This window comes from Aythya marila (assembly GCF_965140915.1).
Source record: "Aythya marila genome assembly, chromosome: 1".
Taxonomy (NCBI): domain Eukaryota; kingdom Metazoa; phylum Chordata; class Aves; order Anseriformes; family Anatidae; genus Aythya; species Aythya marila.
The window spans coordinates 31663498-31684005 of record NC_139042.1 but is presented as its reverse complement, the minus strand read 5'-3'; the positions used below and the strand labels follow the sequence as shown (position 1 = coordinate 31684005).

Sequence of the window (20508 nt, the reverse complement as noted above, 5' to 3'; positions counted from 1 at the left end):
CAGCTCCCCTTGGGGGGGCTGTGGCCAGCTCCGACGGCCGGAGCAGCCTCCAACCGGCTTATACCCGAGGCGACCTGCCCCTAATCCTCGGCTCTTCCCCGGGGAGGGGGCGAGGAGCCCGGGGCGGCGCCTGGGGCCAGAGGGGGGGCCGGGGGAGAAAAGGGAGGAGCGGGGAAACGGGGTGGGGGGGGAAACGGGGTGGGGGGGGGGGAGGAGGAGGAAGAGTGGCGGTGGGGACGTGCAGGGAGCCGGAGCGGCGGAGGCAGGAGGGAAGGGCTCTCCCCGGCGAGGTTTGGGCTACCTGCTGCGGGGGGGATGGAGGAGCACGGCCACCCGTACGGCGCCCGCAGCCCCGCCTGGGAGGAACTGGTAGGTACATGCATGCCTCGCAGCGCACAGGCATTTCCTACCCGCCTTCCTGCCCGCTTCCCTATTGTTCAGCAGGGCTGTCAGCCCTGTCCCCGCTTCCCCCCCGTCTTCCCTTCTGCCGGCCCGGAGCCCCGCCGGCTCTCGGGGAGCTCATCGGGCTGCCCCGAGCCTTCCCTCAACTTTACTGGGGTTAAACGGAGCAAGGGGGGGGGGGGGGGGGCACCGCTCAGCCGCCTCCTTAGCACGGCGAAAGCACCCCGTGAAGGGACAGGGAGGAGGTTTCCAGAAAGAGACACTTTTAAAAATTCTCTTTTATTATCGTTATTATTAAATGTTTGCAGCCAGGCCACGGCAACCGTACAAGCGTCGTGTATCGGCCGAGCTGCGCTCGCTTACGGCGAAGCGGAGCCGGGCTGGGGTGCCCCGCGGTCACCTCGCCTCACAGGGCACGGGCAAAGGGGGTGCCACCAAACTGGGGTCCCCAAACTGGCCGGGAGGGAGTTGGGGTGGCTTTGGGGTTTGTTTGAGCAACTCGGAGACCCTCCTCCCAGCCCGAAGGAAATCATGTCACCGGCATCCTCAGCGGGCGATAAAATCAGATTTCCCTTCTCGGTGTCGTCTGGTCCCGCCGTTGGGTTTTTCTCCATTGTGCAAACACACGCACACACTCACCAGGCAGGGAGGGCTAAAAATAGGCTTTGGGTGGCCACTCGGGAGATTCCAGGCTATCCGAGAGGTCAAGGCTAGGCTGGCTCTGGCCCTGAACTTGGGGAGATGGCGTGAAGCACGCACCCACGCCACTGCCAAGCTCCCCCTTGGATGGTTGTGCCTTTTTTTTTTTTTTGACATCTCACTGTATGAGTCCAGGGCTCCTGGGTTTACTTGTAAACCCAGTTTTAAACAGCAGCTGTGGGAGAGCCACACTTTGGCTGTCCCAGCCTGCTCGCTCTGATCCCTGGAGATACCCACGGGGAACTAAAATCACCCCTTTCCCGACTAGGATCTGTAGCCCCGTGCCCTCCCGAACACATTTTTACTGGCCTCATTCTTGTTGTGAAGTTCAACATCCCCCTTCACCGCCCTCTGCAGTCCTCAGCCCCCGAAGCTGCTGCCGGAGATGCAGCTGTGATAGGGAAAACAGCTGTATGCGTGTTCCGGTAATATGGAGCTGACACCAAAAGGATCACGCAAAGGCGAACCCGAGATTTTTGCCTGGGGAGACGAAGACACCGTGGGAGGAAGGCGGCGAATCTGATTCCCCGCGAACGCGTTATCCTATTAAGCAGTGACATTTAAATTGGCTGCCGTCATCCGAAACTCAGATGAAACTCGGGAGGCAGATGGATTGCAGCCCCTCCGCTTGGAAATGCGGAGTTCTGGCTGAAGCATCCAAGCCTGCTTCCTTCTGTGCACAGGGCTCAGATAAACAAGGAGCACATCTTTTATCTTTCCTATTTTCCCCCCCCCTCAGCCTCCCCCTCCCCCCAGTAGAGGACAGGATTTGGGTCATGTTTATCATTTCATTGCTGCATTTGTTCAGAGTACACACATGAATGCAGTTTTAAGGTTAACCACTGCACTAATTTCCTTTACAAGCCTCAAATTTCAGCTAAAGCACTCAGTCCTCTACCTGGTAACCTGCTGGTAAAATACATAGTCTTTGTGGCAAGAGCCACATTGTTCTTCTTTGTATAGATGATCTGCTTTTAAGTGGGCTTTTTATTATAATGGGGACAAAGGGAGATTTAGGTGAAGATGATGAAGAAAAAAAAAAAAAAGTGCCCAGACCTCTCCCTAGCTCTCAAAACACAGAAAAAGAGCAACAGGAGAGGTGAAACTTTTGATTGCAGTTTATGAATCTGTGCACGGTAATTACCTATGCAAATTGTCAGGAGTCATTTGGAAGCACTGTTCCTACAGCTGTCCTGAGAAATAACTGACCGACATCAAATGGAGCCGCAGCTTCTCCTTTGAAAATGTCAGGGTTGAAATTGTCTGTGTGAAATTTCAGACATCTATAAAATCCTCTCCTTAATTCAGGGCTCACTTTTGAATAGACAACCTTCTCCTGACTTCAGTTGGAGTGGCATCAGGCCCTCCATGATGTAGCTAAAGAGAAGTAACAGAAAATGTAAGTGTATCATCCTGAACTCTTCAAAGGGAGATGCAGTTTTGTACTCAAAATACACATAATATACGTTACAAAGTTCTATACCCTACTTTCATGTTTTATATTGGACCTGAGTCTTGACTTTACCTTTCACCTTGAAATCCATAGGTGCGTCCTAACACATTTTCACAGCAGCTCTTTCTTTACTGTGCTGACCTCTGCTGTTTTACACCTTTTCAAACTGGAGCATACAAAACAGTTTTGTAACCTAGAGGTTGCTGAATGGTTTCAGCTACTCCCGAAACACAGACACTGCTGTAAATACCAGCAAAGTAGTTACTCTCTTCAACAATGGTATGCATACATTTCGTTATATTTTGGCTTCCCCTTTGGTAAGTAAGGAAGCCAAGTAAGAACAACATAGCTAACTTGATCTGCAGAGGGAGTGCAGACAGGTAGATCTGAAATTAATTTGCTCAGTATGGTGAGCCCGGTTAAAAACTATAGTTTTCATTAACCATCAAAATTAGCAAAGATTCAATAAAATCTTTTAAACAGGGCGTTGCCAACCTGACACATATACTATTATTTGTCCAACTCCCCTCAAAACAACCTTCTGAGGTGGAGAAAAAAACATATTGCCCTTCAGTTTATAGATGCCAAAGTGACCTAGAGAAAAAGAGGTAAATATGCCTATTATGCCAGGAATCAATATTAGAGCTGGAATCATTTTTTGTTCCTGGAATCAAGTGATGCGTTAATCTGCATTAGAAACTATAATCTCCAGTGCAGCTGGAGCGTATGTGTATTTGGATTTTTTGTACATTGCATATGCTTTTTAGCGACGCATATGCTATTATCAGCACTGGAAGCTGTTCAGTTAAAACATTCTCACAGTGCATGTATTTACCCAGCACTTTGGAATTCGTTGAATATAAAGGGCAGATCATCTGCTGATATCAATTGCCGTAGCCCAAATGATGTCAGTGGAGCTGTTTTGTATCAGTTGAGAATCTCCCTTTAAATGCCAACCTTTCTCAACTCTTTTCACATGCTTTAGGCAGGACATTCAAGGAAATTATTAAGAAGCATGAAACTGAGGATGTTAAATGAAAGACATAACATGTGCAATTATTGGATGTGTTTTTAAAGGCTACATCTATCCCTGTGTTCTTCAAGAGCCTGACTCAGAGCTTACAGAAGTCTAGAGGATTTTACTGGTGCCATTTGTAGCACCGTACTCATAGCTATACTCCCTGAGCTGAAATCTGCTATACGCTATTTCTCATATTGCATCTGACATCAATCACTTGGGTAAGTCACGGCTGAGAGATGCAAGTGATGGAAGTCAAGCTGGCAGTCCTTATTCAGGCAAAGTCCCATGGATATCTCAGGCAGCTTCACCTGGTTAACGACTGAAACTAGACCCTGAGGATGTATTAATGCCTTTGAAAAGCAGAACTGGTCAAAACAGTGAGATCTTTAAAGCTGTTCCTGTGCACAGACAACACATAGATTTGTAGAAATACCTTTCTACACTAATGTGACCGAATAACTCGAGTACTTTACCCCACATTTTCTCTGATTTGAGACACACTGAAAACACTAGCTGATGGCAGATTTTAGCACCTAGAATTTTACAAATTCCCTGCATACCTTGCAGAAACCGTATGTAGAAACCAAACTGTACTTGTGGGACATTTCCTACATCTGCAGATCTGGGTTGTTACTACTCAGCTCTCCACATGAAGTGACGAGAGAACATTTCCAGTACTTCAGTTCTGAAGTCTAGCAAGATAGGATGAAAGAGACTCACTTTCAAGTGAAAGGCTGGTGCCCTCCCCCTTGTAACTGATTTTTTTTCTCCAGCCAGTGGAGAGGAACACGACAATGGGGTAGCCCATGCAAGGACTTGTGACCCCCCCCTGCACAGTGCAGGAGCTCGAGTTGTTACTTAAGAACATGAACAGAAGCTGGAGAACTGTATTTATTGCCCATTTCACCTACAGATACTCATTTAACAGGTTTTAGGTATTTGAGGAAAGAATCTAAGCTGTCTATGCAGATATTGAAGGAGATCTGCAGCTCCTCCAGTTGCAGTGCCACTTGATCGAATGTGGCAGGTACTGTTATATTAAAAAATGCAAATTATGAACTTGTTTCTATTTTCCCAGTGTATTACCTACCGTATGAGAAAATAATGCATTTACATCCATTGCTAAATGGTCCAATGTTTTATAAAATTCAAGATGAGTTTTTGAATTAGCTTGCAGCGTAACAAAATGTAAAATTGGTTTGAAAACAAACCAGATTAGAGTCTTGTTCAGGAAAATAGTAATGCCATGTAGCTATTATTCCAAAAGTCCATCGGAAAGCTGTTTTTAGAAGTACACTTTAACCACTCACTGTTTTCAGGATCAAGGTGTGAATATTGAAGGAACAAGCAACAAAATTACATTTCATTCATTCATTCATTCATTCATTCAAAAAAAAAAACCATATATATATAAAAATATATATATGTGTATTACCCAAAGATGCAAATTTAGGGTCACCAACAGGGTCAACTTTATGATCATCCCAAGTTCAAAGGTAATAATCCAAAATTACATATAATATCTCTCCTTTTCACCTTATTTTTGGAAGGTGAAATGTCTACTTGTATACAATTTTGCATGTAATTTTGCATAGGATGTTAGCCTTGTGACAGATACACAGCTGTCACATACACCATAATTTTGAATGCTGTTTTAGTGTGGGAACAAATTTAACAGTGATGGAGTTGTTCGTCTAAGTGCTGTTTAATTCAGTTGGATTAAATGGAGCTAGTGAGTGTTGCAGGCATCCTATTAGCACTAAGTGTTCCTCAAATCACAGTCTCAATCCTATGCAATACGTGTTAGCGTTAATTAGCAAACCTGGTCTTGTCATCTACTTGCAACATTCAATTGTCATTTACCTTCAAAAGGCTCCAATATTTCACCATTAATCAATACGGAAAATTTAATCTATTTTGAGATACAATGTCAGTGGTAAGACTTGGGCCCTATTATATTGTAGTAATAAAAGTAGGTTATACTGTCAAAACTCTAAAATATACCTTAATAGTAGTGACCCTACACAGAGAAGTGGAGTAGGACCTCGTTGGAACTACCTGATGCAGTGACACAAAACCAAGACACAAAAACAGCAAGGCTTCATGGAAACATTTAATTTCACCTGCAATGAATAGGAGTCCCAATAAAGGAAATGGGATGTTCCAGTCTATGAAATTAAGCTCGCAGCAAAGTGTTTGCACTGTAGGATAGGTTGTACGTTTTGGCTTTGTTTCTCATCAGCTTCTTCATGTTTAGGTACTGCGGCACTTGTACTAGCGTATTAGAGATGTCAGTTCCCTTTCTAGAAATATAAATAGAATTGTGGGAATATAGAAGCCGCAAGTATTGATTGCTTTCTTATGTTTAATCCAGTCCGTGCACTCGAGATCTGTGCATCTTATTTAGCATTGCTGTGATTTAAGTGCTTATTTTGAACACTGACTACATGCAAGCCACAATAATTTCCAAGTCCCACAATTCAGAACATGTGGTGACAAGGCTGGATCGTGCGAGCTGCCAGATCGGAGACAAACAGGGAAAAGTGACCCTTTGTTTATTCCCCCCAAAAAGGCTACTCTTAAAGCAGTAATTGTAACAAAGGAATAAGAAAATTAAAGGCTTATGAGGGAACAAGGGGAAAGCAATCCATGAGTTTGTCCAGTGCTTGAAAGATACGGGTGGTGGTCACACACCTCCATGCCACAGAGTGGATGGGGAGTACGAGGTGTATGGATGTATACACGGCCATACACCCCGTTCCAGGTTGCTGCCCGTGCTCCCTGCAACTTGCCCCCAAATTCCAAAATAGCGTCCCCAAATTCGGAGCAGGACGGTTCCCTCTCCTCATGCCAGGAGGCAGGACGGTCACCACGTCCCACTTGGAGGCGAGGTGCCCCCATTCCGCCCGCCGCCTCCTTGGCAGAGCGATAGCGGGGGGCCGCTCTCCTTCGGGCACACCTCGGCTCCACGCACCTGGGCAGGTGCCTCAGCCACCAGGGACACCCGCCACGAGTGTCCCAAGGGGAAAAGGAGCCCTGGGGCCACCCGGCTGTCGCCCCTGAGGGCTCGCAGCGGGGCTGAGGGCGCGGGGGGCCGGGCCGGCGGAAGATGGCGGCCGCGCTGTCGGCGCCCGGCTCTTCCCCGGCTCGGTCCCCGCGGCCGCCTCCGTCCCCTCCCCTCTGCGCCGCCTCCTTCCCCACCCTCCCGTCCCTCCTCCTCCTCCTCCTCCTCCTCCTCCTCCCCGGGGAGGGGAGCGGCAGCGGCTGCCCTGGCTGAGCCGGGCTGGTGTGCTTCTCTCTCGGCAGGAGTCCGGGAAGATGGCCGGGGCCGAGGCGGGGATGAGCGGCGGCGGCATCCAGCAGCAGCAGCAGCCCCAGCAGCACCCGGCGGCGGTGGGAGCGGCGGTGGGGGCAGCGGACGAGTCGTCGGACAGCGAAGGGGAGCACGAGGGCCCCCAAAAACTCATCCGCAAAGTGTCCACCTCGGGGCAGATCCGCAGCAAGGTAAAAGGGGGGAGGCAGCCGCCCAGCCCCGCCGCCCCGGGGGCCACTTCGACCGCCCCGGGGGCAGCCGCCGCATCCCGAGCGCATCCCTCTGCCCCCCGGGGCGGCGGGGGCGAGGCAGCTGCGCCTCTTCCTTCCTTCCCTCCCTCCCTCTCCCCTCCTCCCCGGCCAGCTGTTTTGGCCACATCTGTCCCCGGCTGGCAGGAAGCCCCCCGGGGCGGCGGGGCCGCGGGGCCGGAGGGGAAACCGCCTGCCAAAAGGCGGCCGGCAGCCGCCCCGCCTGCCTCCGGGGTGTGGGGGAAGCGGCGGCTGCCTCCCTCCTGCTCCTCTTCCTCGGCGGCATCCCGCCCTGCACGGCTTGTCCTGCACCCCCGGAGCCAGGTCCCGAGCCGGTTTGGGAGCAGGAGGGGCCGTGCGAGGCAGGGGGAGGCAGCGCTGCCTCCGGGCTGTAGGTGCGAGGGCGCCCAGCAGCTGTCAAAGTTGCTCTGAGCAGCGGCTGGCTCGGGGTAGGGGGGGGAGCTGCTCCCCCAGGGGAATCCTCTGCTCAACTTTTGGGTGGCGGGCACATCGCTTTGCAGCCTCCCAACCCCGTGAGGTTAACGCGCACGTGTTTAGAAGTAGACAAGTTACGAGACTGCACTCGCACGGGAGGCTCCCGTAACCTCCTGCAACCCCTGGTCCACGTTCTCCGGATGCCCTGTTGGGGTTAGCTCAGGAACACGGCTGTTTCTTTTCCTAAGTATCAGTGGAGCCTGTTTTTAGGGGCTGAGTGACTCCGTACAGGCCCAGACAGATCGCACTTACAGCTTGATTTCTACAGGTCATGTGTTGTTTCCTTTACCCGTTAAAGCCAGCAAGGATCTGCCTGTGATTCCTGCTGGTTTGGTGCTGTGCTTTCACCCTGCTTCACATGCCACATCCCGAGTGCTGGCACCTTTCAACAAGAAACATTCGTTGTTTAATAGTTTCTTATCCCATTATGTAAGGTGGAAGGCAATTTTTTCCAGAAACCTTCTAAACACAACGTGTCATCCCCCTTTGATTGCTAAACGTTAATTTTGCAGTTGCAGATGTTAGGCCTGGCTGGAGGGTTACTATAGTAAATAATATACAACTGTTACATTGCGTTGAAAACACAGCCAGGCACCAACTTTCATCTTTAACACTGCTTCTGTGTGCCGGTCTTCAAAACGTTTTACAAGTGACAGAGCGGGATGCTTTTTCAACTGTAGTAGTGCTAAGTGTATTCAAGGGTTTGCTCTCTTAGAGGCTGGTGCTTGTGTAAAGAAAACGTGGGGATTATGAATGTTATTGAAACAGTTTTGTGAGCGTGAAGTGCCAATGAATTCTTGCCAAGTGTTATGGGTTGGTGGGATATTCTGTGACTGAGGGCTGTGAATGAGTGCCAAACTGTCATCTTCTGAAGTTTTAAGGCAACTCTGAAAGTGATGATTTTGCTTATCTTAGTTCTGTTTCTGTGAATTGGATTTGTATAGGAAAAACTGGCTACTGGCATAACTGGTTAGTACCTCTTTGTAAAATGTTGCTTTACTGGTTGCAATTTACAATAATATGTAACCAAGACTATAAATAACTTCCCATTTAATTAAAAGTGATATATCTTTGTTAAAGATGAGACCTGGGTTAAATAATTCAGTAGCACTTTATTTTATAACTCACGATGCATTATTTAAAAGTAGCTATATTTAGACAGACAACTCCCATTTAGTTTAAGGGTGTTGCATGTTTGCTGTTGTAGTAGTTGGTGATCAGTGGTTACATGAAACCACTAGAGCAAGGAACATCAGGGAACTGCTCTTTTACCCAGCTAGTCCCTTTCATTCAAATTAGATTTGTTAAGCTTCACTTACTCTGTGAATGTGTTTGTAAGCTAAGGTTTTAATTAAATGGATGGGGTTTGTCTTACAGCTAAGAATAGACTTCTGAAAGAACCCAAAACATGTATATTACATTTATCATTGATGTTCGTGGGCCATTTAACACAGCGCCGTTTTTCTCTGGAGGTTGCTTATATACTTACTTGAAACATTTCAGCAACGTGGTACTGATTCCTTAGCGTAGAACAGTACCCAAAAGTCTCTGCTGGTAATTGTTTTTATTTTACTTAAGGAAGATGTTATTTTTAGATGTTTTGGTACAGTTGATCATTTGTGAAAGCTACCATATGGTGATTCTTCGCAGACAGAACCCTTCAGTAGTGGATTTTTTTTTTAGCATCTATATAATAAGATTTAGCAAAAGCATGTAGAAGAGCAAAACCTTTTCCCTGGTGTAAAAATAGGTTTGTTGATCTCTAACACCTGTAGCGCTCAAAGTGAGTTTTGAAGCTTTGCCTTCTTCTTCCTAAGTGCAAACAATTAATTACTTGGCCAAGGGGGTGGGAAGGGAGTGAAAAACAGAATGGGAAAATGGAAAGAAAGAAAATGTAATTACACTGAAGTTCATTGCTTGCATATGATATGCTAATCGCATGCTTACTGTTCTGCTTAGAGATCTGTAGTCCAATTTTGCCACCACTTGCTCAAATTGAACACTTAGTTCCTCTGCAAATGGCTTGGTTGATTTCAGTGTAACTGTTTTTACAGTAAATCACTGCTAGAAAAGGATGGATGCTAGGCTGGCCATTTATGTAACTTCTGTTCTTGTTGTATTTTAATTTATCTCTACTTATTCCTCACATTTTCAGAGGCACGTCTTGTGTCAAAATATAGCCACGATTTATTTCCCCGATACAGAAAACCTGAGGACCAACATGTTTTAGTTTCTGCAAAACCAAGGAGGAGACAATAAGTCGCAGCGCAAGGGACTAAACTGTTCTGGGGGACAGCACCTCGCTTGCATCGAGGAGCTGTTCACTCCAGCCGCATACGTGTTTATGGAGTGATACTGTGGCAGTAGGGGAGCCAGGACCGAAATTAATTAGCACTTCTACAAGATTAAAGCCAGCATCTTTGAACCTTATCCTGGAAGCTGTTGCATCTGTGGAGCACATATGTGTTCCCTGGAGGAAGTGCAACAGAATAAACAGGTGGCAAATGCCCTGTGAAGCTGAGCATTTTTGAGCTGAAATCCCAAATGGAGAGTGTTGAAACAGTTCTTGATTTCATTGTGTCTACCCACAACTTCTTCCCTTCTGCGATACCTCAATGTTCAGTATGTAAGAAGTGTCTTGGTAAAAACTGCTTTTGAAATAGATGTTTTTATTTTTATGATGATGCTGGAAAATTGTAGCTGATCTTAAAGCAGTGTATATGATGATGTACAAGCAGTGTTATACTGGGGATTTAAATTGTGGAAAGTTCTCCTTGCATCTGCGTTAAATATGTCTTCTTAACTTTTAAAGATGCTGGTTAAGAGAGTGCTGGTGCCTTTCTTAAATGAAACAGATGATTTCATTTTTTTTGGGCTGCAGTATGAAAACTCTGCCTGTCATCAGCTAGGTTCTAATTTCTTTAAAGTTAATTGCTGTAGTGTCAAGTACACTTCTTAAAAAGAAGTTTGTTGTTTTAGTTCTTTATCGCTGGAACCTGTTGAGACAGGAAGGTTCAAATTAGAGCTGACACCTTTTTTCCCCCTCCCTGCTCATCTTGGGGGCAAGCACAAGAAAATAGATGAAGTGGTCCCTGCATGCTTGGAAGCAGAGCAGTTAGAAGAGTATGGTTATAGCTCCTGCTCCTGTCTTGAGTTCTCTCTGCTACAAAGTGGGTATGAAGAATAGCACTTTCATTGCTGACCTGGCTTCCTACTGAGATGGGTCCATGTGCAGTTAATGGGAAAGCTCTGCTGGATACATGTTTTGCTCTCAAATCTGCGATTGGGTATCTGGCCTGTGTTTATTTTTGGATGAAGCAGACATTCTGGAGCAGAAAGCATGAATCAGGAAATGTAAGAAAATAGGGTGTATTTAGCGAGATAAATACACTTGCAGCATATCAGGGAGAATGCTTTCTTCACCTCCTTCACCCTAAGTGTTTTTGTTTGCTTGTTTGTTTGAAATAATGAAATTACTGTAGTGTGGGAGATTTGCTGAAGTATGGCTATCTTATAATTAGTGGAAATGATACAGTGCTATTTAGTTCAATTGCAAGACTTGCTACCAGAATTAACTTGTCTGGGGTCTTAATATATATTTTTTTTTAGATATCCTAAATCATTACAGAGTAATAAAAGTAAATTAATTAAATTCCCACTGTGTTTTTATTGGCCTTAGTGGATAACACCAGCCATTTAGGAACTGAGCCTTCAAAAAGTTTCTAAACTCTTCCATATGGTGACATTTCGCAGTGCCAAGTCCCAGTAGTCACTTCCTGTTTGTTTCTGTTATACATTTCTCTCCAATTGCTATAGTTTGTTAATTCAACTAAATGTAAAGCCCCGTGGTTGGTGTTGGTGCTAGGCTTCGCCAACGTCATTCTGTGTAATGTAATCTGCTTTATCTAGCTTTTATTATTTGGTAGGTCCTGATTTACTCAGCTAAATAGTGCTTGATTCCTTTCTGATTAAGGAAATGTGATTTTATGTACCAGAATTTCTCAAGAGAATGCCATGGTAGCAAATCTAACCCTCCTGTGGCTTCTCTGTGTGCATTAGGACTGCCTGAGTCCGCATGACTTCAAAATGCATTGTAATTTGCCATTTATTTCCCCACTGCGGTAACATAAGTAGCGTCACTAAAACTTTATCATCGTGTTTACACAGCGTGGGGCAGAACTAAGGTGACCCAGTGCACAGCAATCACCCTCGCCCTCTTGGCACCTGGCGGCGTCTGCTGAAACAATTTAAGGGTGCTGCAGGGTGTCTGTCGTCAGTATTATATTTCCCATGATTTTCGTCCTGCAGGTGAATTACTTGTCCACTGCATGCATTGTATATACAGCCTTGGTAAAGTGTTCCACCAGCTGTTTATCACAACTGTCGCAAAATCTCTGTCAGATTTGATTCCCTGGAGTTCTTTAACCTCATTTCCAAGTGAGATATTTGGAATCAGCCACCAGTGCATGCCACTGATGCACGCAGACACACGTACTAAAGCACAGAGCAATAAATGTAAGTTTTCATATCCATATGTGTATTATTCAGTTCTAGAGAACGGCTGGAAGAATTAAAATAGTTTTCAGCTTGAAATGGTGTGCAATATGTGTTGCTTCCTGTACTTGATGCATCTCTACGTAAGGTTTCAAAAAAAGGGTCGATTAATGGAAAGTTTCAGCCAAAACCATGGGAGTTTGAGGAAGTTAAAAATGACTGAACATGCTCTGTTGAAGGGAGTAGGGTTAGCCTGGAAAGAGTTACACTATTTAAAGCATAGTGGTCATTACCACTCCAAATTCTGACACATGTTTGTATAAAACTGAAATGAAATCTGCTAAGGCATTTTAGTGATGCGTGTATTGGCAAAGCTTAAATTGCTAGCGAAGTATCAGGAAGGGGGAGCTTGAAACATTTTTCAGTGGATATTTGCAAGAGGGTCTTCAAAGAAAATGTTGCCTTTTTTATTTCTAGAATCGTTAAAGGATTAATGCTATTTTGTATTGAAAAATAACACAAATCATACTTTTTTTTTCTTTTTTTTTTTTTTCTTTTTTTTTTTTTTCCTCTCAGCCAGCTGGTGAGCTGTGAATGTGAAAAAAAAAAAGACAAGATAATCACACTCTCATCTTTAACATAAGAGATTTGGATTGTTTTGTGTTTTGTTCTGAGGAGTTGGGGAATGCTTTTCTCTCAAGATGATCAGGTGAAAGACATTGAGCTTATTCTGCAATTTAGAGAGTCTTTCTGGTTTTAAGAAGCACAAGAAGAGAGTAAGTCAAGAATAAATGACAACTGGGAATCCTTTTCTGAGGTGTCTTATCTTGTGAACTTCACGTGCACAGTCCTGAAGACATGTAACAGTCATGCCAGAGATCAAGAAAGGACTTTTCTATAGCTGGATCTTTATCCATGTAAGGCTATATAGATAATTTGTGGACATTTTAAATCGTTTCCAGAAGTTACATCAGAATCCATGATACAGGACTGCTGTGTGACTGCTGGATGGCTAGCTGGGCTATCCAGCTTAGTTTGGATATGGGTAACAGAACACACAGAATTACAGTGATTTTGTAATTGAAGTAGTGATCAAAAGAATAGTCTGTCTGGCTATCACAAAGCCTTTATCTGAAAGGAAGTATTGAATCCTCTTGACTAGCTGAAGACGATAAAAGGCAGCTTAGACCAGTGTTCTTGCTCTGGAGCCACAAAAGCCTAAGTTTTTTTTTTTTCTTTCTTTCTTTTTTTTTTTTTTTTTTCCTCAATAGTGTTACTTTCATTTTCTTTGAACTCTGACCAACTGTGCTTCTTTAAGGGCTCTACAGAGCAGCATATGCAGTCTGGAGGCTTCAAAATCTAAGTACAGCAAGAAGGTTATATTAAGTGTCGTGTATTTGTATGTGGTTTCATTGAAGCTTTGAATACGGAGTGTTGGGTATAAAAGAATGTTTCTGTATTAATTTCCATGTTTTGGTGTTTTGTTTTTTTTTTTTGCTCTTCTGATAGTGATGATTAATACATGGCTCAGTGTCTTGTGAAGGTGGATCAGTAGCTCACCTAAACTGATGCTACTAGCGGAGGAGCCACAAGAGCTGTATTTTTTCTAGTTGGCCATTATTTTTTTGAGATTCTTCTATTTTTTCACATAATGTTCTTTACTGTTATTTCTAACACAGGTGGATATGATATTATAAAGTTATTGACAGCATGGCTAGCTTTTTTTCCCCCCATTTTTATGCTCTGATACCTGGACCTTGTCTTTAATGAAAAAAATAACTCATCCTTTCACCTTTGTTTGCTTCGTTGCCCTTACTGTTTTATACTTTCTCATTCTATCTACCAAATGTAAGTTTCATTCTCCCAAATCTTTCTTTTTTTAAAAAACAAGGATCAGGCTACTTAAATACTAGTGCAGTAGCAATAGCTCTGTTATACTAAGTTCAAGCCACAACACTCATTTTGCTAGCAATGGCAGAAAGCCTAGCTTGGGGGCATCCATAACTTACATCCTCCACATCATAATAATGAAAAAATCATTCTTTCTGAACGTAAACATTGCATTTATCACAACAAACAAGCTCAATGCTGACCCCAAATAAATATTATTTCATTGATATGCTAAAAATAAGAACAGAGCATTAGATGGTATTTAAAAAGAAATCAGAGATTTATTCTAGTAAAACAGTTAAGCACATACTGAAATACTTCAGTCGTCCTGTACACTTTTATATGATTAATTACTTCTTAAAATTAAGCCGGCGCTTAAGTGCTTGCTGGATGTGGGCCATCAAAATTTTGTACGCAAAGTCAGAGCGTGGTTGACTTATAAAACTTTTACCGTGTAGGAATTATCCTGATGTATTGCACAAGTATGAAGAAATAGCATATAATTTTTTTTCAGCTATTTTTTTTTTCTCCTCGTTTGACTAATGTTCCTGTTTGGAAATATTTCACCGCTTAGATCCTGAAAGCACGATAACTGAGCTATGCCCCTTGGGAGGGTTCGGATTATTGTAATGAAATCGGCAAGACTTTCTACTTGATGAGAATTTATTTGTTTATTAGATGGGTGGCGTGAGATTTACGATGCTCCGAACTGTTCATCTCCTTGCCTTTAAACGTTTGGGTTTTGTAAATGGTGTGAGCGAGGGCTGCATTATTGTCACTTAGCAACCCTCATAGGTTTTTGAAGCCTCCCGTGCATCCGCAGGGTGGGAAAGAAGAGGGACCCCTCTGTGGGGAGCCACCGGGAGGGCTCCTGGCCAGCCAGTGCCAGGGTCTTTCGAGGTCTCTTTGTGCTGAAGGAAGCTGGCCGTGCCCTCGGTGTCGTTTTGCACTTCTGGCATCGTTTCGTGCTGCGAAGATCTGCCGAGGTCTTTCGTGCCTGTGGAGATTTAAGTGGATCTAAAGGGCCGTCATGCTGCTCTGGTCAGTTACATCCCGTTGTGTGGTTGCTTAAATTTAGCAACTCAGTTTGGCTGTCTTCAGTTTGACAGCTGGTAGTCCTGAGAGCTGCTGTAAATGCTCAGGAGCAAGAGGGAGGTCAGCGTCTTCCCAGCTCTTGGTGGGAAGGGTGGCTTGCGCTGGTGGAAGCAGCCAAGGACGTCAGCGTGGCTCACCAGCGGTCCCGGCTGCCCGTCGGGCAGACCTCTTCCCTCCCAGTCCCCGCTTTGCGTTGATTGTGAGGACGGGCACATACTTGTGTGTTTGTTTTAATGCTCCCATAGAGACATCTCGCTGCTTGCTCGGTCTCCTCTTTCCTTCCTGCTGCTGTCACTGTTTCTCCAGGAACTAACTACAGCCGAGGAAGGGTGGCTTCCCTTCAGCCCGTGCCTCGACTTCTCCCAGTCAACCCCATGAAGACAGGAGCTGCCAAAACCTCAAAAGTTTGCTGGGCATGGAGTCTCACAGAGGCTGCAGATATATGAGGTTGCTCCTCTGGATCATTTCACTCCACGCTGCCTGCTTCAGGGGTACTGATCCATCTTGGGAGCACAGTCCACTGGGGAGCTATTGACTTGATAACTAACGCACCCTTTTTGCTGATTTTTCAGCTGCTATTGCCATTTTTGCCTGATATTGCGGGGACCTTCATGAGTTACTGTATTAACAAACATTGACTGGCCTCTGTCTCAGCCTCCTGTTTGGGTCAAAGTGAAAAAAAGAGATTGAAAAGGGTAAAAGGGGTTGTGGTGAGTCAAGGATCCCATCACTGAAATAATGTGGTGTAGTTCTTGGTGTGTACACTAATTCCTCTTCCTTCTGAGAGGGTGCAAGCCTGTGGTGGGGAGGTAGGAAAAGTGAGTTACTTGGGTTTGAGATGAAGAGCAAATGTTTCTGATTAAACCAGAGCTTTTAAGGAAATAAAAAAATATTTTTATCATTTACACAGCTTCTCATAAAGGCAAAATGAACAGGAATGCCCTTCAGAGCTTCGAAGCCCAAAGTCCTATCTGATGTTGTTAAACTTGATTTTCTTCCCCCTGAGTGAGTTAACCTGTCTGAGCAAACTTTGCACGTAATCTGGAAATTTGCATTATATGGGGGGAGGAAACAGAATTTAAGAGAGCTTTCTTGTGTAGCTCAGTTGACTGCAACTTGAGGGTGATTTTTTGTTGTGTATCATTTGCTTTGTGTTTGTTTTTTGTTATAATGAATGAAGTATGGATGCATCCTTGGCTAATACACATAATTCTGTGCAGCTTCTTGCCTCCTTCTGGAAAAGAAGGGACTTTCACCTGTACTGAATCCACTGCTTAGCTTCTTGTAGAGAGAACAATTTGAACAATATGCTTCAAAACTCTGTGCAGGCAAAGTAAAATTTACACCTGGGACGCTTAACTGCTTAGGCCAGTAGTCTCCAACCTTCCCTGATCCACTGGCACATAAGGTTTCAAAAGCTCAAAAGCAGTTAAACAAATTAGGGCCAGTGCTTCCATCCTGTCTACTAGATAGCAAGGTTCCTCCCTTGCCCCACTTGCTAATTTTATAAAATACATGAAAGAGAATCACTCAGGGCTTCAGAGGGCTGTCAGGTTTCTGCCTGTGTCCCTGATGCTGCATTGAAAGCCTGTGTTCTGCTGCTTCCTCAGCATTTCAAAGGAAAAGGAGATATTAATAAGTACAGAACTTCTGATGGGCTCTTGTCAAAAGGAAGCTATTAAATGTGCTGGCAATGTCAAGCTGCACGTAAAAAAACAACCATTGGTACTTTTGCATATTATCTCACGTTACCTGGTGCTACCAGGTAAATGCAACTGCAGTGAACAGCTGTGGTTTTTGAAAGAATACCTAATCTTTATTTCAGTTTCTTTAACCTTCGCATAGTCGTGATTACACGTACACTTCAGGAGATCTTAATTCTTGCAGAAAGAGGCAAGTAATTCTGTGCATGTGTGTACGACCACATACCAATGTTGATTTATTTCATTTTTTCCTTTTTGCTTACACCATTTAGGGAAAAAGCAACTCAGTTTTTCACTTGGTTGGTGCCTCCACCGTCGAGGAGGAGATAAAAGGAGTTAACATCATAGGTTCTGCTCTTTCCCCACCCTTCCTCAGCAGTTTTACAAAGGGCTGCTATTTCAAATTACCCTTTGAGCCTGTGATAAACCTGTGTCCCTGGGAGGCTGTCTCACAGCAAGGAGTTGGAAATGACCGGGAAATTTTCTGTTTTTCTATTTGAGTAATAAAAAGGATGATTATACCTTTTCTTTGAAATATAGACTAAGGTTATTTATAGCTGATACACACTTTAAATTACTGTGTGTAGGTGTGAGAGGTTATAGAGAGGGGCTTTTTGTAGGGAAAAAAATATTTATGGGGTTGATACAGAATCATAATAATTATTTGGGCTGGAAAGGACTTCTGGACTCCCAACCCCATGCTTAAAGGAGAGACATTTTCAAAACAACGTTAGGTTGCTCAGAGCCATTCTTTGCAAATAATGTCTTACAGATCACTAAAATGTGGTTCCTGATATGTTTCAAATGCAGTATTCTCTGTCTCCCTTAAACACAAGTGTCAAAGATAACCTGTATCTGCTAAGGAAGGTTTGTCAGTATTTAAGGGCTTGTTTGAATACCTCCAGAAGCAAAAAATAAAACTACTTCTTTTCAAAGCTACAACTTTAAGAAAGGTCACAGAAGGTGAAAGTAGCTTTGCCTCCCTCCCATACCTTCTAACATGGAATAGGTGCGAAACAGTGGGTTTTCTGTCTGTTCAGCAGAGGGCAAGTGCACACTTTTTGTACCTAATTAGGAGTATTTTAAATAACTTTCTGTTTGCATTACAGGCTATGTGAATGCAGATCAATGGCATGAAGCCATGTCAAGTTCTAAAACCTTTCTCATTTGTCTAAACCTCCCTGGAAAGTTTTCTGTCTACAATAGCACTGTCGGATTTGCCCTAAGACTGTATGATGTTTTAGTTAAAATTTTAAGACTAGAATTTAAGAGACAATCAGAGGAGTTGAGAGCTAAACTCCCTTTTGGCAAGAGGAAATTACAAAATCTTAAGTTATCTCCATATTTTCTGTCTTTCCTTTTTTTTTTTCTTGGTCTCTTTTCCTTTTTTTTCATTCTGTATGACCTAGGGTTTGACCAAGATGCAGAAAAATGCCATGGAGAGTGTCTGGGTAGTGCTGCACCGTCTTCACAGTTCCTCCCACATAGCTGGGTCTCATCAGCAGAGGTGATCCTGCACCTCGTGCAAGTGCTAAGGGGTGACTCAGATGTCATGAGTGTGGTACAGAATAGCACCCATCTAAATGCAGCAAAGAAATAACTGGCACAGGAACTTGTTGAAAGTAGGCTTCTTGGCCCTTCATGTCCATGATACAGTTTTAGTGTTTTCCCTCTGTAAAATACTTTGTCATCAATGTGATTATAATACTTTTCAAGCTATGCAGTTTATTTGAAAGGCTGTCTGTCTTCTCTTTGAGTCCAAACTTGATCTTCCCTCTTACTTGACCTTGAACCACTTAAACTTTGTGGGTCTTGAGTTGTTGCTAATACCACTAATCGGTTTTACTACAGCATATGGCTATGGAGCAATACTGATCCCAGCTCTTCTTCCCCAGGTGCTAAGCAATACTAAACTTGTGATTCATTTTGTGCACAGAGTTTTGTAGTGTTAAAATAAAAAAAGCTTTTTTTTTTTTTCATTGGAGAGGTATATAATGTAATTTATAGAAAAATAAATCTGTAGGACAAAATGATATCCCCAGGAAAAATAGTTGTAGGTCATGCTGAATTTTGCTTGAAACATTTGATCAGTGATTAAAACCTAATCATATGTGCAAGTGTGTAGTCCTGCTGTGTTAGAAACACTTGTAATAGAACTTATAGCATGGTGTATCAACTTATTATTCATCTGATAGGTATAAAGAAGGAAAAATGTTCTGGTACTTCTAGCATTTCTAACATTTAATGGTTGCTTTTGTTTTAATTGCAAAAATGCCTTATTTTTAGGTGGAAAGGTTGAAAATCTCTAGCAGTATCTTGTTAAGTAGTATAATAGGCTGAATTGTTCTTTCCTTTACAGCCTCCTAAATTTGACTGAATCTATGCTTAATTTTTACCCTAGGGAATGGAGCTTACAGTGAGAATTTCAATACATGCTATGTGAGAATTGCTTATTCTCTTCCATATTTCAGCACTGTGTATAGCTTGGCTGTTCCCATCTTTATGGATGTTCCTTTCAGGTTTAAAATTTGGGAGAAGCAGTGCCAGGCGTGAAGCTTGAAGTTCAGGCAGTTCCCTGACAAAGTTCAGAGTAGTGCCTATTATAGAAGCACTGTTTATATTGTTCCAGTTAAGAACATCATAGCATGTCTATTACAACTATCTCCTTTTATATGTCGGCTATAAAACCTAATTCTAAACTGAAACAAGAATGTAGTCTTGATGTTTTATTGCTTGGAGTTAATATACAGTGAAAGCCCATTTGAGAGTATTCAAGAGTAAATGCTGCTCCTCATTACAGTCTCTCTTGGCAACCTGGGCTGGGTTCATTGCACACAGGCAAGCAGCTGTCTGAGCACTGGTGGGAGGTTTTTGTCTTCTTTGTTATTTTCACAAGTTGCATAGAGAAGAGTACAATTTGAAATGTCAGCATCCCGGGATTTCGACAGTGGGGATGGACATGCTTAGTGTTCCTAAAAGCTTCCGTGGAAGAGTGAAGAATGGAGAGGGCAGCCAGCACATTTCGTCAGTGCAATTTAAATGTAACGTAATGTGTGGGACAGCTTCCTTCTGAAGCAAGATCAAAGTGTGGGTAGAGAATTGTGTGCAAACAGCAAAATAACTTGGGAAGAGCTTTTTAGACCTGGAACTACATGTCACAGTAAATGCTTAACTTGACTGTTTCTTTCAGTGACTCAAAAGGTTTCTTTTTTTTTTTTTTTCTTCCCACCTGGACTTGGGCATAAATTTGCCAATGAATCAATTTATTTGTTTATTTTAATCAGCTTTTAGGGCATCTTCACTCTCATCATGGCCAACAGAAGCTTAAGTGAAAGCTCAGTGGAGGAGGGTGTGGGCAGTGCATCAGCAAGCAGGGTATAGTACTTGATCTACTCAAACCCGATGTAAAGATAAATGGAGTAACACTGGAGTAGGAGTGAATATGCATGATTTAGTGCTTTGTGCTCTATGCTCAGTACCCACCTTACCTTCTGTGTTCATAGTAAGCAGATCACACCGAGGACATTTATAGCAAACAAGAAACAGGATTTAAGTGCCTCTAGGTTGTGCTCGCTGATGCATGCAAGCCCCTAAAAGTACTGTAGGGCAGCTTGGTCAGTAAGGTGATATGTGGGTCTTACATCTGTAGCACCGTGTCAGCTATTGCCTGTCCTAATGGCTTTGTAACAGCTTTT

General features: G+C 43.7%; 1 protein-coding gene across 2 annotated transcripts in view; it reads left to right on the top strand.

Annotated features, from left to right (window-relative positions):
- Window positions 1-295: 295 nt before the first annotated feature.
- DGKH (diacylglycerol kinase eta) overlaps window positions 296-20508 on the top strand; it is a 173731-nt gene continuing 153518 nt past the window's right edge. For both annotated transcript variants that reach the window (XM_082754715.1, XM_082754714.1), the window contains exons 1-2: window positions 296-369; window positions 6882-7079. In XM_082754715.1, coding sequence (XP_082610841.1) covers window positions 316-369; window positions 6882-7079 — 252 coding nt within the window. In that variant the 5' untranslated portion in view covers window positions 296-315. The remainder of the gene's footprint in view (window positions 370-6881; window positions 7080-20508) is intronic.